The sequence below is a fragment of the Anabrus simplex genome, chromosome 1 (assembly GCF_040414725.1).
Source record: "Anabrus simplex isolate iqAnaSimp1 chromosome 1, ASM4041472v1, whole genome shotgun sequence".
Classification (NCBI taxonomy): domain Eukaryota; kingdom Metazoa; phylum Arthropoda; class Insecta; order Orthoptera; family Tettigoniidae; genus Anabrus; species Anabrus simplex.
The window spans coordinates 1,780,753,456-1,780,779,150 of NC_090265.1; the positions used below are offsets into that span (position 1 = coordinate 1,780,753,456).

The 25,695-nt window shown below is 42.9% G+C and overlaps 3 protein-coding genes across 3 annotated transcripts in view; all 3 read left to right on the forward strand.

Annotated features, from left to right (window-relative positions):
* LOC136883212 (lysozyme) overlaps positions 1–402 on the forward strand; it is a 35,251-nt gene extending 34,849 nt beyond the window's left edge. The window contains exon 5 of the mRNA XM_067155415.2: positions 124–402. Within this exon, the coding sequence (XP_067011516.2) occupies positions 124–155 (32 nt within the window). The 3' untranslated portion in view covers positions 156–402. The remainder of the gene's footprint in view (positions 1–123) is intronic.
* The window catches only part of LOC136883237 (lysozyme), a gene marked incomplete at its 5' end in the record, with an annotated part of 464,330 nt that overhangs the window by 257,122 nt on the left and 181,513 nt on the right, over positions 1–25,695 (forward strand). The window lies entirely within an intron of this gene.
* The window catches only part of LOC136883229 (uncharacterized), an 85,859-nt gene continuing 78,340 nt past the window's right edge, over positions 18,177–25,695 (forward strand). Inside the window, exon 1 of the mRNA XM_067155433.2 lies at positions 18,177–18,307. Within this exon, the coding sequence (XP_067011534.2) occupies positions 18,250–18,307 (58 nt within the window). The 5' untranslated portion in view covers positions 18,177–18,249. The remainder of the gene's footprint in view (positions 18,308–25,695) is intronic.

Sequence of the window (25,695 nt, forward strand, 5' to 3'; positions counted from 1 at the left end):
ATTATTATTATTATTCATATAACTGATACGTTTGTTTTTATGTTATATCTTAGCCTTTTGTTAGTTTATGAGCCGAAATCCTTTGTCAACTGGAATTCAATTGATTGTTTTCTTTGTTTACAGAGGAAGCTGCTCTGCTGAGAAACAGCTTTTAACATCAGCCACGACCAAATTTCTCAATAATCTAATATATATAACAGATCGGGGAAGTTCATTAACAAGATCTGTAAGTTCACAGGCATACACTTATAACATCAAACTCTTACCTAATGCTATAAAGAAATAATTAATCTCTAATCAGCAAGAATTTTGTGACAAAACATCTGAATGTTATTACATCGACATACTGGTAAGATGTATTGTACGGTACCTTGAAAATAAAAATGTTTACTATTGTAAGAACAGGAGAGTTTACGATCGAAAGACTCACTGCTTTTAACTTACAATCTTATTCTAACCCAGTGATCCCCAATATTTCATTCTGAAGTACCATTCCTTCCAGTTCCGATCTTTTTAACCCTTTCACTACCAATTTTATTTTTTCCTAAATTAGGTTATTTCTTTGCATTTACCGGTCAACGAACTTCTAATTAGTATATAATTTCAATATCTAATTAATATCTGATACGTTGTGCCTCTGAGAAGGGTGGGGCATATATGTCCCACTGGTATTTCTGTGCGAGTGGGAGTGAAAAGGTTAAATACCGTCATTAGTTAAATTCTGAATGCAATAAGGGAAAAACTAGTATTTAAAGACTGAATTATGGTAACATATTCTTTGTCACTAGTTCGCTCAGTAATTAGTATTACATATTGTAATCTCAAAAAGTTGGTAATAATGCAGTAATGTCCATAAAACCAGAACACTTTGAAAGACTATAGATGGGAAGTTCATATTCACAGGACATGTACATTAGTATGTTCTGAAGAAATGGTTAGCATTTGAACCATGTCGGCCCTCAGATTCAAGGTCCACATCGATATCTCGGCGCACCACCACCTACTGGTAAAATGTGCTTGCGGCTCTCGTTGTCGGTATAAACGAAAGGTAATGGATCAGTGTGACTTGAGCAGACGTGCAGGATGCCTCGCAGACGTATGCGAGAACCGTACCGTCAAATGAGTGAGTTTGAAAGAGGGCACATTATTGGCTTGAGGGAACGTGATGCATCCATCCGGGAAATAGCTGCTCGTGTAGGACGAAGTGGGTCGGCAGTGCAACGGGTGTGTACAGAATGGTTCACAGAAGGCCGAAGAACACGACGAGTTATGTCTGGTTGCACCACACAGACCAAACGCCGAGAAAATCGACACCTCATCCGAATGGAATTGAAGGACAGATCTACTACGTACGTTCTCCTCGGTTCTGGCGCAACAGTGTAACAGTGTAACAGTGTAACACTATTAGGAGTGACAGTCCGTCGCTGTTTATTACGATCTAGGTTACCGGCGCGTCGTCCACTTCTCCGCTTACTAATGTGCATAAACATGCTACACTGCAATGATGTATGAAACGACGTCACTGGGGATAGGAACGGCAGCGGATAGTGTTTCCGGACGAATCCAGGTTCTGTTTGTTTGAAAATGATGACCACATTTTGGTTCGCCGCAGACAGCATCACATTGCCTGCATTCGCACAAGACATACAGCGCCAATTCAAGGCCTTATGGTGTGGAGTGGTATAGGGTACAACCACAAATCACAGTTGGTGCGTGTCTAGGGCAGTGTGACCAGTTTGACCTTCGTGAATGATATCCTGCGACCCGTGGCCATACCCTTTGTGCACGACACCCCAGACGCCATATTTCAGCAGGACAATGCGCGACCACATATTGCTGCATGAACACGTGCCTTCTTGTTGTCACAGGATGTCAGACTGTTACCCTGGCCCGCCGGATCACCGGACTGCATACCCATATGTGGCTGGGAGGCGTGACCAGTCTTAAGGGAAATAACTCATAGGGAGAGCACTGTGACATACGAGGTATTGTTTCTTCAACGACGGTATTCTTTTCCATCTTGGAGAACCTTTTGTTTTCTTTCAGGTTTAGGTTTCCATTTTCTTTCTTCATTTCTTGGACAAAATGTGTAATATTTTGTTGAATGACAGAGCACTCCGTGTGTACGTTCTTTCTAGAGATACGTACGTAGGAAAAACAGCAAGAAAATTGTCGGAAACTGTATTGCAAATACTTTCACAGAATATGCAATAAAGTCTTTGGTGGTGAGACCTACTGCAGTGTTTAGAGTGCACTATATCTTTTGATATGAGCTAGATTAAATTTTTTACTTTCATTGACCTCTCTCAGTCTCTCTCTTTTTTTTTTTTTTTTTTGCGAGTTGCTTTACGTTGCACCGACACAGATAGGTCTTATGGCGACAACGGGATAGGAAAGCGATAGGAGTGGGAAGGAAACGTCCGCAGCTTTAATTAAGGTACGGCCCCAGCATTTGCCTGGTGTGAAAATGGGAAACCACGGAAAACTATCTTCAGGGCTGCCGACAGTGGGGTCTCAATCTCAACCTTCGCTTTGACCATATGAAGGTAATAATAATAATAATAATAATAATAATAATAATAATAATAATAATAATAATAATAATAATAATAATAATAATAATAATAATAATAATAATAATAATAATAATAATCGTATGGCCTCAGCTACCGTGTGCAGACATTTCAATTTGACGCCATCTGGCTGTCTGCTCCTCAATTTCGACTTTCCATTTTACTCTAGGCCCACTAGATGGCAGATCGAGTAAACCGAAACTCTCTTGGGCGACTGTGGCTGAGATTTAATGAATTTTGTCGGGTAAACATCAAATGTGTCCGCCTCTGTGGTGTAGTGGTTAGCGTGATTAGCTGCCACCCCCGGAGGCCCGGGTTCCATTCCCGGCTCTGCCCCGAAATTTGAAAAGTGGTACGAGGGCTGGAACGGGGTCCACTCAGCCTCGGGGTTCGATTCCCACCTCAGCCATCCTCGAAGTGATTTTCCATGGTTTCCCACTTCTCTCCAGGCGAATGCCGGGATGGTACCTAACTTAAGGCCACGGCCGCTTCCTTCCCTCTTCCTTGCCTATCCTTTCCAATCTTCCCATCCCTCCACAAGGCCCCTGTTCAGCATAGCGGTTGAGGTCGCCTGGGCGAGGTACTGGTCATACTCCCCAGTTGTATCCCCCGACCAAGAGTCTGAAGCTCCAGGACACTGCCCTTGAGGCGGTAGAGGTGGGATCCCTCGCGGTGTCCGAGGGAAAAACCGAACGTGGAGGGTAAACAGATGATGATGATGATGAAACATCAAATGTGCCACCAGAGATCTTTTACATGCCGACATCGTACGACGTGGGGTGTCGAACGGACATTTTTCCGCCCTTCAAAAATCTGACTACCTCTGCCGGGTTTGAACCCGCTATCTTGGGATCCGGAGGCCTACACTCTACCATTGATCCACAGAGGCAGCTACCATATGAAGGTGACTGAATTATGAACGATGCTAGTAATGCCATTCCGTATGCAGCCAGTCCCTTCTATGAATGGTGCGAAAATGTTACTCATAGAGTCGGTTGGTGCGTGCATTTCAGTGGACATGGCAAATTGATATGTAACAGCAAGTTTTGGCTCAGCGAGGAAAGCAACGGGAAACTACCCTGTTCTTCATTTCCCTAGTACACCTCTTGAGTGATGTCTGGATGGTGCTGATGATGAGGATCAAACCAGCCTTCGGGATGCGTACATACATACAAGGTATAATTTTAAAAATGCTGTTGAAAAGCTCGCAGAGTATTCATCGACATACTTTCTACTTAGGCTGCTCTATGTGAGGATAAAGTGGATGTTAGAAACAATATGTTAGGACCAGGTGGACTTTGGAAACAGGAGCTGAAACAGTGTTACATTTTCTCGTGGATATCGTTTTCAGGGCATGAAAGAAGCTAAATAATTAGAAACATAAATATGAAACTTTTTCGTAATAACTGGAACAGACAGGTTTTGTAACTGGACGCCTCAAAGTTTGTAAGCAGACTTTTTTCTTTCTTCTTTCATTCTTCTTTTACGTCTACGATGGGGTAGGAAAGGGCTAGGAGTTGGAAGGAAGCGACCGTAGTCTCAATTAAGGTACAACAGTTCATTTATTAATTTCTGAAACTGATAATGATCACTAAATGCTCTGTGTCTTTTTATAGACAACGGATTTGAATGAGTTAATTGCTTACATTCAAAGGGACATATCTGAATCTAGCCAAATTATATAGACAACAGAAGATATTTCATTCAGAATATAAAATTCTTCCGATAAAACTCAGAATCCTCTTGCAAGCATTCCTAGAAATTCTTGGCATGCGTACATGTGATTGTTGTGGATGGTAAATTGCTTATTTCAGAAAGAACTTTCGTTGCATTACAAAAAATATATAGATAGCAGAAATAATTTACACTCAGAATTTTAACTTGTACTGAATAATCCTTTCGGGAAGAAAACAGAAATGACTTTCCGAATATATTATTATTATTATTATTATTATTATTATTATTATTATTATTATTATTATTATTATTATTATTATTATTATACTGTATATTATATAAAATTGGATGTTGGTATTGAACCATATTGGTCATAGTCCAAGAGTCATTATTTGAGCCTGAGATATCAAGTACATTTGAGACCACCGTAGAAGTATCTTGGAGGTCCTTGTATTCTAATTTATTGTCTGGGAGCGGTGGAGTGTGTGCAGTGCTCGTGGGAATGGAGCAGCTAAATAATTAGGAAATCTCTGGAATCTCATAAGACAAATTTATTACCCCAAGCCAAGCGCGTTAATTTAGAAGCAGGACGCTAAACACTCGACAAAGGTAGCGTGCCAACTAAGATTTGGAGCGAAAGGGAAATTAATTTATATCTTAGAGCACAGAAGAAATTTATTTAATCAGAGAAGAATATTGCAACCTCCATAAATTGAGCAAAATTTTGATATGCGACTTGAGTACAAGTGCATGTGCGAGAATAGTACTTAGCGCGCTTCCTGCAAGGAGTCCGCCGGAGGGAGAATCTCGCGGGGAAATCATAAGCGTGGGCACGCGAGACGTGTTATAAATATGCAGCGGTAGAGCGCTGGGGCTCACTCTTTGACTCTCTTGCTAGTACGACGGCGTGATGCGACTCCAGGAGGACATCGTGAATCAGATCTGAGCTGCGAGCTGTTAACGTCCAGTACTATCTACTTGGGAATAGAAGTAAGTAAATAATCTCCATAATCAAGCTGAATTTTTCAGACTACATGTGTTTACCTGCCTAGTATGATAATGTACTGCCTATGACTCCACTGTCTCGCTTGTAGTTTCAAATAACTTTGAGGGCCAAGTATTAGGAACGAGGTTCGTAATCTTATTATAGCTCAGATGATTTCTGGCAGTTTGGAAAAACATCTCTGTGATAGAAAGACTGAATCTCGGCACCATATGTGAAGATGTGAATTATTGGTGTAGTTGACTTAGCTCTAAGGGGAGCTTTAAAACGTGTGAAAGGGGCGTGAGTGGAGACTGACATTGTAGCAGAACTCTCGGTAACTTATGTCTCTTTACAGTTTCCCTTCACGGATACAACGTGAGAAACGTCGCAGAGAACGAGAGAGAAGAAGAGCAAGCTGTAGCAACGGAGCAGCTGTCAAGACAATCGAGCATCGACGCGGGGACCCCAGGAAGGCGAAGCTCAGCACAATAGCGGAAGAGACACCGGACCACCTTCACGGAAGCTGTCGAAGAATCATTCACCAGCCGGCATGAATTCAGTAATCCACATAACTTTGCAGCTGGCAGTGTCATCTGTCAACATGAGCTAAGCTCCAGGGTTCCATAGAGAGCTGCCTCACAATGTCATCGGTACTCCCAGGTCAGACAGATCCAATTAACTATAAGCATGGGCTAGATTTAAATGCGAATTCAAGGTGGCGTCAACCACGATGGTTACTCTCCAATGTAAATAAAGATTTGTATAGGATAGGTATGCACAGACCTCGAACTTAGGGCTGTAAAATAAGTAGTAAATTTTATATTTTCCCCATGTAGATAGTTTGTTTCTTTTCGTGGCATCTTTTACGCCTTGGTTACGTTAGCTAGGTCTTTTAGCCAGACACGGGAGTTACAGAAGCAGAGGATTTTTTATTTCATTGGTTATTGTATCCAAACTGGAGACTGATACCTTGACTTGCACAGGTTAGCATGGCTGGAGGTGTTAGTCATCGTGCTAGTGCATTAGGTGCACTGTATAGATAGCTAATCGAACATATGTACGTTATGTGACTGAATGCTGTTGAATAATGAATAATTATTGTAGTGCCAGGGAATTGAACCCAGGTGTCATGATGGTGAAGCCCTGTAGAGGCAATATATGAGAGAATAAGATTTGTGTCTAAGCCCTATGAAGGCAGATATGATGTGATGATGTAATTTCGGCACTAAAAGGTTAGATGTATGTGAGAGTAGACGGAAACTTGATGTACGGAGTAGGAACCAACGCTAGTTGAACAGCTGTGCGCATCAGAAAGGGTGGCATGGCGAATACTCCACCATGTGATTTGTGTAAGGCAAGGCAGTTGAGTTTGACGTCACAGGCAAGGAGATATTACCTCACTGTCTGAGTGTTTGTTTTGGTTTCAAGTGGTCTTAGGGGGGAAACGCCCTTGGCGTATGGCCTTGACTATGGCTGCCTGTTAGGACCGCAGTTCGTTTGTTTGGTTTTTTATTCTGTCTTCTTAATCTGCCACATGTTCATTTTGCCACGTATTAATGGAGCGGTGATATCTATGGTTTTATTGATAAGTGTGTGTACCTTAGTTATGTTGGACTGTGAGCTTTCATCCAGTCCAGGCCTTGTACAGTAAAGCTTTGATTATGGGGGGTAAGGGTTCGAGGTCCTGTGATGCAACGTTTTTACGCATGGGAGATTGCTTTTGATTTTTCTCTTTTTGCCCAGGTAGTTCTCTTATCTTCCTATCTCGACTTATTCTGTTGTTCCACCCTTGTTCCAGCCCGGCAGACCGATGATTTTGTGACATGGAAGTCCCCGACGATATCATATTGGGAATATATCAGATGTTCAAACTCTTTGTATATTCTTTTGGATTTTATTTTGTAATAAATTCATCATGTTATTTTATGAATGCAGCTTGGTTTCTTGTATTTTTCATTTTTTAATTTAGATTATTCTTACCTGCTATGTCACATATCCCGTTGTTTATCGTATTTTTCGCCCTATGTTTTCCCCTGTACCCCTGAGATGTGCGTGACTGAGTTGCTGTGTTGCTGTTTGCGGATATGTATTACAGGTAAGACTATGTGCACAAGCTCACGCCTGTGAGAGTTTTGTTCACTGCAGTGCTCTTGGTTCGAGACCGGTATTTGCCTGGCCGGAACCACAGGGCCCTGTAGGGCACAGTATATATGAGAAGAATAGACTCGGAAACTACTTGACCGATTTCGCTGAAAATTTCACAGTTTGTTCTTATTACTCCTGAGAGGTTTTATGAAGTGATTTGAACGAAATCGGATGAGTAATTTTATGTAATTTTATTGAAGATTGGATCGACTTAATGGACAGTGTGTCGCTAGGCGGCAGCAGCTTACGCTATATCATGATAGTCCGATAATAAATGCTGTATATAGGAGGATGGAAACACGCCGCCATGCATATTATTTGGAAATAGCAATCAAACATGCCGTGATCGTGATGTAATTTCATGTCATAGGACCAACTTTGGTAGGTCTGCTCAGTTTGAAGAATGTAGATGTGTAGAATATTTAAGAATGTAAAAATATAGAATATCAACAGTGGAATGACCCGAGTTTTCACCCACTCCTAACGAAGACCAACTGGGGGTTCCCAACGAGCAAAGGTGAGTCTATGTAATCTATTTATAGGTATTTATATATAAAAGTCATTTATGTGGGTATGCATGCATTACATCTCCTAAACCACTGGAGCGATTTCAACCAAACGTTGCACACTTGTGACTTAGTATCAGGAGACAAACCTCGTGTGGGAAAGGCACCACAACCACCCTTGTAGGCGGGGGCTAGTATTCATATAAAATAGGAACAATATTCTATTCCCAGAATATTTTCAAACACATACTGTGGAATTAAACAGTCGGACAATTTCTTTCAAAATACCGAACACATATCCCAATTCACTGAAGATTTCACCTGGAGGAAATGTGAATTATTTACAGTAAACCGTTTTATTTACAGGTCAAAACACTTTATTTATAGTGTGTGCCAACAGTACCCACACACTTTATCAGTTTGATGTGTCAATACTCGTCATTACACAAATATGTTCATACAAACGTGTTGAATATTATCCCGTCACACTCGTCCGACGTCTCTTACCTGCTAACGTATCCCTGCAGACATCCTAGGAAGTCGGACGTCGTCGATGCATCGTGTCTCATTCATGGTGGGTGGCGGAGATTTCTGACGTTAGTGTTGGCCAGGTAAGTAGTCTTAACACGTAAACCCTTTGTCCACCGGTGAAACGCAACGCAACCCAAATTGTTAGGACACTTGTACGAGAATTGCGTTTTACGTTCTTCGTCCACTGACGCAGCTCTTCTTTGACGCCCAAATCAGAAGTTTTTCAATTTGTTACAGGAGTCTAGAGTCCTACTCTCATCCACAAATTCAATGACAGTTGGGATCTGCCGTTATTACTCTAATCGCCTCATCTAATAAAATAGCTAAGAACTGTCATATATCTGCTTTATTTCTGATATACCAAGTGTATGCAGAACTTTTTGCCGGCTTTTTGTGGTAAAGAAAACACGTGATTTTCAAGGGAAGTTAATTTTTTGTTTTTCAAAATATTGGCCACCGGCTTCTACAAACTTCATCCATTCTTCAGGTAAGTTATGAATACCATGCCGAAAAAACTGCTCGTCTTTTGCGCAAACCATTCGTCGGGCCATTTTCCAACTTGCTCGAAATTGCTGAAGTGTTGCTCTGCGAGTGCGTGCCCTATTGATGCGAAGAGGTGATAGATAGCGCCAGGTCGGGGCAGTACGGTGGAAGGGTGTCCCACCCAAGCGATTGCAAGGTGTCTTTCACTGGTGTTGCTGTCTGGGACAGCGCATTGTCGTGTAACAAATTCACTTTGACATGTCTTCTGGCCCATTCCGATCGTCTTTCAATCAAAGCGTGATTTAAATTAATCATTTGTTGGCGATAGCGTAGTGCATTCACGGTTTCACCGAGCTACAAGAGTATTCGCACTTTTGTGGTCTACCAGAGCGCACGGCCTTTCATACTTAAATCACCACGTTTAAATTGTTGAAACCATGTCGCACAGGTTCTAATCAATGGCGCGTGTTCACCGTTATGTTTCTACTAGCAAACGATGACTTTCCACAGCCTTTATCTTTTGGATTAAATAAGAAAAGCAATGCGTGTCGCAAATGTTCTTTTCCAGGCACAAACGTCGACGTAATCACAGAACGATACAACACAGACGCTAGTGTTTGGCGGACTCAACTCGTGTGTGTTGGTAGGTTAATGTCAGACGAACAAACTGACATGTGTATCAAATTCATACGCTGAGTACTGTTCGCTGGCGCCATTTCTCAGTGAAACCGGAAAGGACTTATTCATACACCTGGTAAACGACTTTAGAAAACTGAAAAATTCTGGTGTGTTTCATTTTGTATATAAAAGGCGATAAATCGTATTACATCTATTAACAAACATCCTTTCTTACTTTCTTTCCTTCTTAATCTGTTTACCCACCCAGTGTTGGTTGTTCCTCTCTATCGTAGCGAGGAATCCCACATCTAACGCCTCAAGCGCAGTGTCCTGGAGCGTGAGACTTTGGGTCGGGGGATACAGCTGTGGAAAAGGACCAGAAACTCGCCCAGGTGCCCTCACGTGCTATGCTGAAAAGGGACCCTGTTGGGGGTGGGGTAGAAGACTGGAAGCGACAGACAAGGAAGAGGGAAGGAAGCAGCCGTGGACTTAGGTACCATACCGACATTTGCCTGAAGGAGAAGTGGGGAAACCACGAAAAAGGATGGCTGAGGAGGGAGTCGAAACCCCTCTACTCAGTTGACCTCCCGAGGCTGAGTAGACCCCGATCCAGCCCTCGTACCACTTTTCAAATTTCGTGGTAGAGCAGGGAATCGAATCCAGGCCTCCGGGGGTGGCAGCTAACCACAGTAACCACTACAACAGAGAGGTGGACGTATTAATAAACCAGCTGATGTACCCGTGCTTCGCTACGGAATTCTACATTGTGTACAAAATTGTAGCTTAGGTAGAGTACACGTTGTGAGCAAGATTGTATTAAATTGCATAGCACTTAACGTTATCGTAGAAACGCGATAGGGAAAGTCACCAAACGTCTTTTGTCATATGAAGATTGGGTTAGGGAATTTTCATTGTAATGGCAGACCCCTTGCCTACCATACGTCACAATCAGGTTGGGGAGTTTTCATTATAATGGCAGACATTCACTCTCCACTTGCCTTTTTACATCCTTAGTAGTTTTCCCAACTCAAATGAACATAGATAATTACAATGACGTCAGAAGGAATGGCGCGATTAAAAGCAATGCTTTCATATGAAATACTCGAGCAAACGACAAACCACACATTTTCTCACTGTTAACGAACAGTACTACGCTGCCGATCTTGCAGTCGAAAGTTACAAAGCTGGAATAACCAAGCCGCAGACAGCCGTGATCCGTGAACACACTTCGCCTTATTTCGGCCGGGTGGGGGTGTCGAATAGTGGAGTGTCCCAGGGCAAAAACTATATCCTTTTACTAATCTGTTTCCTAGGAGTACCCGATGAGTCGGAAAGTCTTAGTGCACTACACTGGTGGCGGAAGAATCTATCCGACTTGGAGGTAAATTTGTCCTCCAAGCCAGAGGAGAAACCCCCTCTTCACTGCTAATTTGGAATAAAATGAATGTATAATTTAATAAAAGTGAAGAGGAAGAAGTTTTTCTTAAGAAACGGCTCTTTTCAGGGTTGAATTTTGAATTATTTAGTGATTTGTGGTGCTATAATTTGGAATATGCCTAAATTGTAATTCTAAACCAGGTCCTACTACTACTAAGTGAGCCTCTTCCTTAAGTATGCACACTGCTCATTCAAAACAGCGCGTCAGAGTATGGATCGAATAGCTGGAATACTATATTGAACCAGTCTGTTACGTACCAGCCGTACCATAAAATATATAAACCAGAGGAATGGCATGCTAGAGAAGAAAGTTTTTTAACTTCCCAACTATTTCCGGCCAATATTTAGTCAGGCTGTTTATACTCGGTACGCAACAGTAATCCCACCTATCTGAGTTGAGCGGCAGGATAAGAGACAGAGAACATAACAACAAACAATGGTCAATGTAATGTTATTGTTGATCAATATTATGCGCTTTCAATATTGTAGGCCTTCACATTTAGTTTTCTTCCGACTCTGAAATAACACTCTTATAGTCGGTACGGTAAAACTGAATAAAACATAAATGGTCGGAAATTGTATTCTCTATCACGTTTGTTATGTAGTACTTTCCGATAGGACCAATAACATAGGTATTTAACAATTAAATTGTAGGCACCTTCCCCTAAACTACAAATTCATCCAGGGTAAATAAAATTGTTTATAAATAAGACTGTAGTTTCTTATTCCCCGACTCTGTATACCGACTTTCATTAAATTCTGTTAACCCATTTTCTCGTGGCTCGGCGTTGATATGGACTTGGCAACAAACATACAAATTCATGAATATCTGTGTTATCAAAGCTTTTACGGTAACAATGTATGACATAAATGATCGGAAATTTAATTCTATGTAACGTTCGTTATGTAGTATTTATTGATAGGTCCACTAAGAATATAAATATTTGAGAATTGAATTTTAGGCCTTCCCCATAACTACCATTTCGCTCAGCGTGAGTAAAATTATTTATAGCCTAGATTGTAGTGGCTCAGCCCCCGACTTCACATACCGATTTTCATTAAATTCTCTTCAGCCGTTTTCTCGTGATGCGTGTACATACATACAGACAGACAGGCAGACAGACAGGCAGACAAAAGTTACGGAAAAGTAAAAATTGCATATTCTATTTACTAAGGACATGACCGATACAGAAATACGATTCTTTTCAAATTGTGAGCAATATATAGACTATGGTCGTAAAATTTATTACCTATAACTTTTATTGTGTTATATTTATCGATTTCAAGTGAGAACAGAATACAGCATGAGATTAACAACCGCATTCAAAAATCAGCTCAGTTTTACCATCAAGTTCGGAACCTCCTTTGGAACGAACAAGTTCCCTTAAGATCAAAGCAGATTCTATTCCAATCATACTTCACCCCCATACTAACATATGGCCTAGAAACCTGCACAACAACCCAACAAGTGGATAGCAAACTACAAGCCGCAGAAATGAAGTTCCTACGTACTATGGTACAGAAGACAAAAAGGGACAGGGTAAGGAATGAAATAATAAGGGAGGAAGCTGGTGTGTACCCATCCCTGAATGAAAAAGTGACAAGGGCCCGTTTGAAATGGTTTGGCCATGTCAAACGATTGGAGAATGGAAGGACAGCAAAACAATGGCTACACACAGTCGTGGTCGGAAAACGACCACTAGGAAGACCTAGGAAGGGATGGCTGGACCAAGTGAAAGAGGACAAGAGGAGTCAGCTGGGATGTCGTCTTGAGAGAAGAGTGGTACATGGACAGACAGAAGTGGAGAGTGCTCGTAAACCACACCCGGGCAACTGGAGTGGAAAACTGATGATGATGATGATGATGATATTTATCGATAGGGAGCCTCCGTGGCTCAGACGGCAGCACGTCGGCCTCTCACCGCTGGATACCGTGGTTCAAATCCCGGTCACTCCCTGTGAGATTTGTGCTGGACAAAACGGAGGCGGGACAGGTTTTTCTCCGGGTACTCCGGTTTTCCCTGTCATCTTTCATTCCAGCAACACTCTCCATTATCATTTCATCGCATCTATCATTCATTAATAAATCACTTTGGGAGTGGCGGCCCCATCGTACTAACAGCCTATATATGCTTCATTCATTACATCCCTGACCCGGTCAATGACTGGAAAACAGGTTGTAGGTTTTCATTCATTTTCATTTATCGATAGATAGTTGAGAAATCAATTTTAAGCCTTCCTCTAAACTACCATTTCTACAGATAAAACTCTTATATATTTAGGGCCTATATATATACTCTATACGACTAAACACAAGGATATCAAGAACTTGAGCTTACAATGTAATGTACTTACCACTCGTATCAACTTCTTTGATAGAGCTTCCCATACCTTGGTTATTTTCCGTGGTTTCCCACTTCTCCTCGAGGCAAATGCCGAGACGGTACCTAACTTAGGGCCACGGCTGCACGGGAAGCAGAATAACGCATTTTTAAATTCGCAACCTCATAACCAAGCACTATTTGTATACATATCCCTTTTCAACACCCCCTTAAACTGTCGAATTCCAGTATTAATATTCTGCACAATATTTAAGTCCGGTAATGGTCTTCCGAGTGTCTTTACGGTAAGTTTCTCCTCATCAGAAAGCTGGAAAAACTCTCTAACGAGATTACACCTTGAAAAGTTAATATTTCAGACCGAGCATTCAGTTACAACAAAATACTAACACACGCACAGGTGATAGATTTGAGCGCTAATGCCATGACACGACACCAACAAATTGTCAAACTACCGAGCTCGATAGCTGCAGTCGCTTGAGTGCGACCAGTATCCAGTATTCGGGAGATAGTAGGTTCGAACCCCACTGTCGGCAGCCCTGAAAATGGTTTTCCGTGGTTTCCCATTTTCACACCAGGCAAATGCTGGGGCTGTGCCTTAATTAAGGCCACGGCCGCTTCCTTCCCACTCCTAGTCCTTTCCTGTCCCATCGTCGCCATAAGACCTATCTGTGTCGGTGCGACGTAAAGCAACTAGCAAAAAAAAAAAAAAAAAAAAAAAAAATTGTCAAACTAAACTACACAAACACTGGCAGCTTTGTGACGAACTCTTACTCACAATCTAGAATCCATGTTATAATAACGGGCAGTAAAACTACCTAGAACCAAAACACTCAATCACCTCAAAACACACCAAGACCAACACGTGATAAATGTAAACATGACAACTCCATGTCGCAACAGTCCCGCCGTTTACCCACATGTGACAATGTTGGCACAAAGCTCGTTTTACGGTTGATAAAAGTATAACATGAAGTTATGCTTATGAGAAAACGTTTTCTCCGAAAGTATATCCTCAAAATAAATTTTGGGATTTAAAAACAAGTTATGATTGCCGATGAAATACCAATGTTGGTAACGTTGTGAGTGGTGCGGTACGGCTTACCCCAGTGGCGTGGAAAAGAAATTACCGTTGCGAGAGGAGATAAAGGGTGAAGTCATCTCTGCAGAGTGGTGCAATCTAACGGGGACATTTGGAATTGTTTTTCGATAGGGGACTTGCTGGTCTCGCGCTACTCCCTAGGACAGATACTGGCGGTCTTGCTACCTGATGCTGTACATCGTATACAGGCTGAGGATCGTCCCTAAAACAAAAAACCAAACCCCATGGCACTACAGCCCTTGAAGGGCCTTGGCCTACCAAGCGACCGCTGTTCAGCCCGAAGGCCTGCGGATTACGATGTGTCGTGTGGTCAGCACGACGAATCCTCTTGGCCGTTATTCTTGGCTTTCTAGACCGGGGTCAGATAGCTCCTCAATTCTAATCACGTAGGCTGAGTGGACCTCGAACCGGCCCTCAGGTCCAGGTAAAAATCCCTAACCTGCCCAGGAATCGAACCCGGGGCCTCCGGGTAAAAGGCAGACATGCTACCCCTACACCACGGGGCCGGCTAGTATCGTCCCTGCTGAAACTAAATAGCGGCGCGCTGTGCGCTAGGGAGTTGCCGTAGGAAAGTGAACTCCCTGAGTTTGATTCGAAGCCGGCGGAGTTTAATGGACCGTTACGAAGCGTTAGTACATCGAACGACAAAGATGGTTGGTTTTAACACATTTTGGAGTACATGTTAGGTTTATAAACTGGTAAATACGACTAATGAAGTGTAAAATTATTGGGAGTTGTGCAAACCTGCAGCAATACCACGCACCGCCCTTATTATTTGGTGGGGAACCCGCTTGGACTGGAGTAGGAGTTACAGACATAAACCACTTAAGTACCAAAGTAAAGAAACATGAATCTTCAGGTGTTCACATTCAAAACTGTTTAAGACTCGCCCTTTTTGGAATTGTCAACGTAGCTGCACAACTCGATAGTGCGTATAGAAGGAAAATTGCGGAGTATAACAAGGAAGTTGGGTATAACAGATATGTGTTAAATATTTTAATAAACTGTATTCGTTTCTGCGGTTCTTCTGAACTGACCTTATGGGGCCACGATGAAACTTTTTTTTTGCTAAGGGCTTTACGTCGCACCGACACAGATAGGTCTTATGGCGACGATGGGATAGGAAAGGCCTAGGAGTTGGAAGGAAGCGGCCGTGGCCTTAATTAAGGTACAGCCTCAGCATTTGCCTGGTGTGAAAATGGGAAACCACGGAAAACCATATTCAGGGCTGCCGATAGTGGGATTCGAACCTACTATCTCCCGGATGCAAGCTCACAGCCGAGCGCCTCTACGCGCACGGCCAACTCACCCGGTACGATGAAACTGAATCATCATCAAACCCAGGTGTTTTCAGGGGACCAATTCATTTTAGCGCTGATGTGGATACCATGCTGAAAGGTTATTCGGAAAAGGCAACTGTTTTCAAAGGAACATCCAAAACAGTTCTAAATGAACTTTTGCAAATTTTGTTGGAGGTATGCTAGGAAGAAACATCAAAACAAATAAGGGGGTCAGAATTTTTAGGTATTATATCAGATGAAACCAGTGACACTTCAAATATATTCCCGATGGCTGTTGTGTACCGTTACATAGTAAGAGGCAAACCAATAGAAAGGTTCTGGAGTTTCCTGTCTCCTGCAAAACATGATGCACAGACGTTAGCTGCGTGTTCATTGGAATAATTAAAGAAACACAAAGTAAATGAAACTCCCCAAAAGTTAATTGCACAGACATATGACGAGGCATCCGTTATGGCTGGTTCCTCTGGTGGGGTACAAGCTATTGTAAATAAAATCCTATCCTATCCTCTGCAGCAGAATATGCATGCCCTGTTTGGTATAGATCGTGTCATTCCAAACAGGTAGATATTGCTTTAAATGAAACTTGCCGGCTTATAACTGGTTGCCTTGTGACAAGGTATATTGCGTGGCTGGCATTGCTCCTCCAGACATCAGACGTGAAGTAGCTGCCAAACATGAAAGAACTAAAGTAGACATTTCCCAAACACATCCATTACATGATTATCAACCTGCTCAACAACGATTGAAATCGAGGAGATATTTTCTTCATTCTACTGAGTGCCTTTCGGACTCACCTCAATCATCAAGACTAACTTCCTGGAGGTCCAGAAACCAGATCAAAAATTGGATGTTGGCTTTTCAGGCGTTTGCTCTATTAACCAGCATTTCTTCTTAGGTCTGACACTAGACTCGTCAGAGTGGGATGTGTCAGACCCTACCCACTGATGCTGGGGTGTATGCAGCAGTTATCAGACTGTGCCACATAAGAGGCTTCTGATAAGTTCACCTGCATACACCCCAGCATCAGTGGGTAGGGTCTGACACATCCCACTCTGACGAGTCTAGTGTCAGACCTAAGACGAAATGCTGGTTAATAGAGCAAACGCCTGAAAAGCCAACATCCAATTTTTGATCTGATTTTTGATATGCTCTATTGGTGGAAAAATATCTAATTCCCTCCATGGGAATTTAGAATTACCATTTGGTCCAGAAACCTCCATCTCAATGGATGGATGGATCCATTTGAAACTCTTCCAGCCGGTTATGAAGAGTCGTGGTCTACATGGAAGAGTCTGAACACGCTGCGGTCTGGGGTCGGTCGATCTAAGAACAATATGAAGAAGTGGGGTCTATCTGAAGAGTCAACCCTCTGTGCCTGCGGAGAAGAACAAACCATCGCGTGCCTACTTAATTGCAACTCCTGCCCTCTCGTTTGCACCATGTAAGATTTGGTGAAGGCCACACCAAATGGTCGAGATATCGCCAAATTCTGGTCCGATATTATACAATTGTTACTTGAATGTACCTCTAGTATGTTTTCACCAGTTAAGGCTATCAAATTATTTCCCATTTCTTAATTAATAATTTTATGATGTATTGTTTCTGATACGAATAAATAAATAAGCCACCACTGCATTTTAACCCAGGTGGAAGAAGGGGTTAACTTAACTCCAGCCTTAGCGTAGAGTTAAAATTAACCCTCCTTAATAAACAGAATTAATACTCACATTCAGAGTTAAAACTGTATAACTTGGGGTTAAGGTTTAACCCACGTTGGTGAAACCGGCCCTTAGAGTGGTTAGCTCAACACCCCGCCGCCCTTGCCCCGAGAAATTAACGCATTGTTCACTTTTGTTGCAGGCTGAATCAACCTCTAGGCAATGCGCCTCTCAACAAGTGAAAATCTCGTTCCTAATTCTTTCTTATTCCCTGATGGCGAATCGAACCCATACCCTTCCGGTTACTGTAGCTAACCATGTAAATAATTACAGATAGGCCAATATTAAGGAAGAAAAGTAAATATTAACATGGCTACGTTTTTGGGCTGGAGGTCTACGTAGAATTACCAACCTCGATCTCCCGACACCATGAGCTTTGTTCGTGCAGCGAGAAGTTGGTATTCTGACTGCTAGTCTAACGTTCGTGCAGGCGTGGATTCAAGTTTCGTACAGGTTGAGAACAGTCAACTGAATATGGGGATGGTTTTCGGATTTCTAAATGAGACATGCGCATCAGCTCTTGTCACATGTGTTTCACAAAGAAAGATCCTTATAAAGGAAACTGTTTCGTGATGTTCTTGAAAATAACATTCCTTGTCGGTGGTATTCTTAAATAAAAATTAAATGCTGCAGTCGCGCATTCTGTCTAATGAACATACTCCTTCCTATTCGAACAGTACGCTCTGCGTTTCTGAATACTTCGTCCACATTCACGTGTTCCTGCTCCCTCAAGGTGTTCTTCACTCTGTGATTGAGACCTGAAAGTGACGTCAGTGTCTCCGCCCATTGCAAAACTCTCTCAGCAGGCTCCAGGTACTTCTGTGGTCGGAGACCATGACTTCTTCCAGGCTGGGACTCACCTTGCTTCTAGCTAGTGCGGTCGTACGCGGAGGTAAGTCTCTGTTCATATATTGCCGTTGTACCCTAAATCTATGTTCTTGAGGCTCACATATGAGAAGCAGAAACACCAAAACCAATCCATCGATTACTTCGTAAGTCCAGAGTTTTTACTGTAGCTGGGTTTTTTTTCTGTCAGTGAACACTTAAATCCAGAGCTGGGAAAAAGTGAGTAAAGGTAATAGAATAATATTATTTGCTTTACGTCCCTCTAACTACACTTTTACGGTTTTCGCAGACCCCGAGGTGCCGGGATTTAGTCCCGCAGCAGTTCTTTTACGTACCAGTTAATCTACCAACACGAGGCTGACGTATTTAAACACCTTCAAATACCACCGGACTGCCAAGTTGGGGTCAGACGGCAAGCGCCTCAACCGTCTAAGCCAGTCAGCCGAGCTATCATTTTAGTAATTGTTACTTGTAATCGTTGCTTTAAACTTGTAATTTACTTCTTGAAATAGAATTTTAATCTTTACATTCTAGTAATCAATATACATAACACGGAAGCAGGAAAGGGAAAAAACATGTGACGATGAAGATAACTTTTTATCAGTAGCTTCGCCAGTGCTAAACGACGTACTGTGGGCCTACTTCAAAACAAGTTGTTCTACGTCGCACCGACACAGATAGGTCTTATGACGGCGATGGGATAGGAAAGGGCTAGGAGAGGGAAGAAAGCGACCGTGGCCTTAACGTCCACGACCACGACCGTCGTCAAGGTTCGAACCCACTATCTTCCGAATGCAAGTTGATAACTACGTGACCCAAACCACACATCCACTTGCTCAGTATATTATTATTATTATTATTATTATTATTATTATTATTATTATTATTATTATTATTATTGTCCAGCTCTGTGGTGTAGTGGTTAGTGTGATCAGCTGCCATCCCCGGACTCCCGGGTTCGATTCCCGGCTTTGCCACGAAATTTGAAAAGTGGTACGAGTGCTGGAAGGGGGTTCACTCAGCCTCGTGTGGTCAACTCAGTAGAGGCGGGTTCGATTCCCACCTCAGCCATTCTCGAAGTGTTTTTCCATTGTTTCTCATGTCTCCTCCAGGAAAATGCCGCGTTGGTTCCTAACTTAAGGTCACGGCCGCTTCCTTCCCTCTTACTTGCCTCTTCCTTCAAATCTTCCCAACTCCCACAAGGAACCTGTTCAGAATAGCAGGTGAGGCAACTGCGTGAGGTACTGGTCCTCTTTCCCAGTTTTATCCACAACAGAAAGTCTCATGCTCCAGGACACTGCCCTTGAGGTGGTAGAGGTGGGATCCGTCGCCGAGTCCGAAGGAAAACCAGCCCTGGAGGGTAAACAGATTAATAGATAATGATAATAATAATAATAATAATAATAATAATAATAATAATAATAATAATAATAATAGTGTGTGTCTTCCGGAGAGGTCTGATGCAGATCTTTCGAGTTGACTCCTGATAGGCAACTGCACGACTGGGAGGATGGAGCACTACCTATGACGAATTTTTATGCTGAAGATGGCACACACACACACACACACACACAGCCCCTGATCCATAGGAATTAACTAATTGAAACCTCACACCCGGCCGGGAATCGAACCCGCGACACCTCGGACCAAAGACCAGCCCGCTAACCATATAGGCATTGAGTCGGACATAATAACATTTTTTTTTGTTGTTGTTTGCTTTACGTCGCATCGACGCAGATAGGTCTTATGGCGACGATGAGCCAGGAAAGGCCTAGGAATGGGAAGGAAGCGGCCGTGGCCTGAATTAAGGCACAGTCCCAGCATTTGCCTGGTGTGAAAATGGGAAACGACGGAAAACCATCTTCATGGCTACCGACAGTGGGGTTCGAACCCACTATCTCCCAGATGCGAGCTCACAGCTGAGCGTCTCTAACCGCACGGCCAACTTGCTCGGTGGACATAATAACAGTAATAACAATCTTTAAACATATTTTAATTGCGGCAGATGTTAACAGACTCCGAACATCAGAATTTTGCCTCGAATATGAAATATTTATCATGTCCCTTCAGCTCTTTGATGTCCGGCTCCATGGCTAAAAGGTTAGCGTGCTGGCCTTTGGTCACAGGGGTTCCGGGTTCGATTCCCGACAGGGTCGGGAATATTAACCATCATCATTGGTTAATTTCCCTGGCACGAGGGCTACGCGTATGTGTTGTCTTCATCATCATTTCATACTCATCAGGACGCGCAGGTCGCCTACGGGAGTAAAATCAAAAGACCTGCACCTGGCGAGCCGAATCCGTCCTGGGATCTCCCGCCACTAAAAGCCATACGCCAATTTCAAAAAAGGTCTTTGATAAAGTTAAAAGGTAACCAAAGAACGGTACACAACCAAATGTGCTGCACCGTTGTGACACCCCTGTAAGCTGCCCCGGGCCGAAACACTGCTAATCTTTCATTCCAGCAACACTCTCCATTCTCATTTCATAGCATTTATCAGTCATTAATAAATCACTTTGGGAGTGGCGACCCCATCGTACTAACAGCCTATATATGATTCATTCATTACATCCTTGACCCGGTCAATGACTGGAAAACAGGTTGTAGGTTTTCATTTTCATTTTCAATAATAATAATAATAATAATAATAATAATAATAATAATAATAATAATAATAATAATAATAATAATGTCCGCCTTTGTGGTGTAGTAGTCTTCCGAACACGATTTTTATCAAATTTGATTACCGTGCATAATCTAGACCAATTTGGTTGTATAAAGCAGGGAAGTATGTGATTACGCGTCTTTATCACGGGAGTTTTTAATAAGTACACGCCAAGAAAACAGCTATTCAAAGATACGTCCCTTACCGCCATTAGACAGTTGAAGATAGAAAAGTGAACCGCAAGATGTCGCAGCCGTCCTGTCCACACCGCTTCGTAGCAGCTGAGGCCACCTGGGCGAGGTACTGGTACTCCTTCCAAGTTTCATCCCCCCCGACCCAAAGTGTCACGCTCCAGGACAATCCCTTGAGGCGGTAGAGGTGGGGTCCCTCGCTGAGTCCGACGGAAAAACCAACCCTGGAGGGTTAACAGATTAAGAAAGAAACAAAGAATATCCAGTGTTGCTGAAGCCGGATAATGACTTAGCGTCATTTGATCGTGTTCAGAAATATAATTCATTATTTCCTTGTTGAATGAATATACGTCCGCTTCTGCGGTGTAGTGGTTAGTGTGATTACCTTCCACCCCCGGAGGATCGGGTTAGATTCCCGGCTCTGGAGCGAAATTTGAAACGTGGTAAGAGCGTTGGAACGGGGTCCACTCAGCCTCGGAAGGTCAACTGAGGAAAGGTGGGCTCGATTCCCATGTCAGCCATCCTGGAAGTGGTTTTCCGTGGTTTCCCACCTCTCCTCCAGGCAAATGTCGGGATGGTACCTAACTTACGGCCACGGCCACTTCCTTCCCTCTTCCTTGTCTATCCCCCACAAGGCCTCTGTTCAGCATAGCAGGTGAGGCCGCCTGGGCGAGGTACTGGTCATTCTCCCCAGTTGTATCCCCGACCCAATGTCTCACGCTCCGGAACACTACCCTCGAGGCGGCAGAATTGGGATCCCTCGCTGAGTCCGAGGGAAAAACCAACACTGGAGGGTAAACAAATGAAGAAGAAGAAGAAGAAGAAGAAGAAGAATTAATATACTATTTGAGGATCACTAACAATAAGACTATTATAATAATTATGCTATTGATTTGACGCCCCACTAACTACTTTTACGGTTTTCTGAGACGCCCGGGTGCCGGAATTTTCGCCCTCAGGAGTTCTTTACCGTGCCAGTAAACCTATCGGCAGGAGGCTGACGTATTTAAACACCTTCAAATACCACCGGATTGAGCCAGGATCGAACTTGACAAGTTGGGCTCAGAAGGCCAGCGCTTTTGCGTCTGAGCTTCTCAGCCCGGCTTCAGTAACACTCTTGCCACCGTTACATATTAAATTAGGAAAGAAAGAAAGAGCTACAGTGTGCAGAGGCATTAATTTGACCCCATTTAGTTCCCTTATTTGTCAATTTAGGCTTTACTGTCCGGATGGTAGAGATATCGCAACTCTATTAATTAACTTTCTCGTGCAAACTTAAAATTTATCACCAGATATCATTTCCATGCCAACATCGTACCACACGGAGTGACAAGGTGACATAATTCACTCTTCAAAAATCCGTATTTGAACCCACAATTTCGGAATCTGGAAAAACCACACTGCCACTAATCTACACAGGCAGCTACACCAGGACTGAAGGGGATTAATATTTCTTCTTCCTCGATTGAAGGAAATCTTCCGAGCGCTTCGATTTTCTTTCTGGTAAGAAGTGCATATTAAAATTCATTCATTGAATGATTATAATACAGTTTCATCTCTAACTCCTACCTACAAGATAAACATTATCCGCCCATAATTGTGTTATTTTGTAAGATGCTATACGTAAACATGTCAGCAGGTCACACAAGAAACGAAGGATTGAGATTTAACACCCCTGCCAGACCTTCATGGCTCATAAAAATATTATGGTTTCAGCTTTTCTTAAGGAAATACCTTGAACGTCGTTTTTAAACAAAAAAAGTATCACCTTTACGAATTCGTTGTAATTAGCAAGCAGTCAGTGAAGTCCGGTATTAAATTACTCCTTCTCTCAAGGACGCCAAGATCTGTGGTAGACAGCCAAAATTCTGCCAGGATGAGAAGAGACCTCTCTAAAAATAATAGTCTTAAGGCAGTGAGTGTAGTATGAGGTCATCGGCCAAATCACTTGCTACGCTCGACACCAAAGGGGAATTATTCCGAAATAAACTTTCAGCTAATTAGGTCCTGTTCAGTACATATGGTACACGCCGAAGGTACGTTAAATTACGAAACATAAGTGGCCAGTCGAGTGGGATCCGAAACCACATTTTTATGATTTCGTGTCGGATGATCTACCGATTGAGCAATGGTGGACTCGGTCACACTTGTTCTGCTGGCAATGCGGAAGAGAAAATTAAATATTCACTTGAATTTTTCCATTCGAGGACAATTTTTCCAAAGGTTTAGTGTACTTCCGAAGGACAGTAGTTCCACACAACCTTCTTTTCAAAAGCAGTAAGTTCTATTCTTACCCGACTGCAATTCACACACATTTCAAAATTCTAAGTTTTACCTACAATTTTCGATGCTGAGGTTGTTGCTTTCCGTGGCAGAGAAGGAATCTCGCACACAATGACTTTTTATATTACAGACATTAAGAGAGAAAAGGGTAAACGAAATGACGAATGCCCTGCTCGAGGGATAACTGCAAAGTAATGAAAGTGGAATTGTCCTTGTAAAGGACCTTCGTTAACCGGGCGAGTTGGCTACGCAGTTTGGGTTACGTAGTTATGAACTTGCAGACGGAAGATGGCTGGTATTAACCCCACTGTCGACAGACTTGAAGATGGCTTTTCGTAGTTTCCCATTTCCATACGAGGCAAATGCCGAATTTTACGCAATGAGCTCAGGAAAGAGACTTTGGTGGTTTTAGCTTTTCTGTCAGATGGACAGAATTTAAGAAGACATTAATTAATTAAATGACAGTAATGTATTTCCATTTCACAAAAGTGAAGGTGGAAATGTGAGGTGCGGAGGTGTGTTTGGTGTAACTGGTTTGGATATGGAATATAACGTAAATACAGTCTTTTGGAAAAATAGGCTGTGGCTGAATTGGTTTTGGACCTAGTGAAGTGTGGAAGTCAGAATTTTGGAAAAAGTGTCCACCAATCGAATTCTTCTTCTCCTGTGATTTTACAGTCCATTGTGAAATTTGGCTTCATTCGCAATAACCCAATGAAATTTCAGTTCTTTCCTATTCGAGGTCTTTATAAATTCTACCCGGTCACCGGTTTCTTAGTCGTCGCGAGTCAAAGAAAAGGCCATCACTGTAGGGAGGAATAGAATGTGAAAGGTGTCCACTGTCCGTAACCTCAGTACTGAGTGGAACAGAGTGTTTAGCCCAAGGCTAGCCCCCATTACCCCCAGGATTTAACCTGGGACCAATTTTTGGCGTCCGCTAAGTGAACATCAGGGCCATACGTCTCTCTAGAAGTGGGAATTTCGTTTCTAAATTTTTCGACTTCTTAATGGGGAATCAAACCCACATCCTTCCAGGTAAACCTATCTCACATTCTCGGCTAGCCAAGCCTTTCCTCCAGGGGTTAATCCTATATCTTAATGCCTTTCTTTTTTAGAGTTCTTCTTTGTATCACTCACACGTACTGAGGCTTCCGCTCTGTTTTCACTATGCTCCATATGAATAGATGTTAGTAAGTGGAGCATAAGTTTCTATACTTCCAGCGAGCTGGATACACGATACAAGTCGGGAAGTTGTGCGCTTGCATTAGGCAGTTTGCTGGTTTGAAACACACCGTCGGTAGCATCAAGGATGCCTTTCTGCGCTTTCTACTTGGCAAATGTCAGGGTTACATCTTAATTAAGGCTACATGCGATACATTCCCAGCCCGCAGCTTTACCCCCCCCCCCGCCCACCATCCTCGCAAACCATGCGACGTTATACAGATTAAAAATCAAAGAATTATATCTACAGTGTAAATTTAGAGGCTATCATTGACATTTGGGTTTTCCCTCGCGCTTTCTTTCTCAATCTGTTTACCCTCCAGGGTTGGCTTTTCCCTCGGACTCAGCGAGGGATCCCACCTCTACCGCTTCAAGGGCAGTGTTCTGGAGCCTGAGATATTGGGTCGGGTGATCCAAAGGGAGAGGATGACCACTACCTCGCCCAGGCGGCCTCACCTGCTATGCTGAACAGGGGCGTCGGTGGGAGATGGTATGATTGGAAGGGATAGGCAAGGAAGAGGGAAGGAAGAGGCCGTGGCCTTAAGTTAGGTACCATTCCGTCATTCGCCTGGAGGACAAGTGGGAAACCACGGAAAACCACTTCCAGGATGGCTGAGGTGGGAATCGAACCAACCTCTACTCAGCTGACCTCCCGAGGCTGAGTGGACCCCATTCCAACCCTCGTATCATTTTTCAAATTTCGTAGCAAATTCGGGAATCGAACCCGGGATTCCGGGGGTGGCAGCTAATCGCACTAACCACTACACCACAGAGGCGGACTTTACCTCACTCACTGGAACTAAATTGTCGATTGATGTATTTTCTAACTTTCGCAACTCCTCCTATCTTGACCCCAATTACAACGTCTTTATTTGTGGAGCCCTGCACGGATGCGAGGTAATTTCTAAATAATGACGTTTATTGATTTTCACTCAGGTATACTCTTGTTTTTGCATGTGGTTAGGCGACCCTTGACAGTGTTATGGGAGAATGGTGATATATAAAGAACCTTGAGACCATAAAGCCGTAAATCTGACCTAAGCCTAACTGGCACCTGCCCGCAATTAATGGAA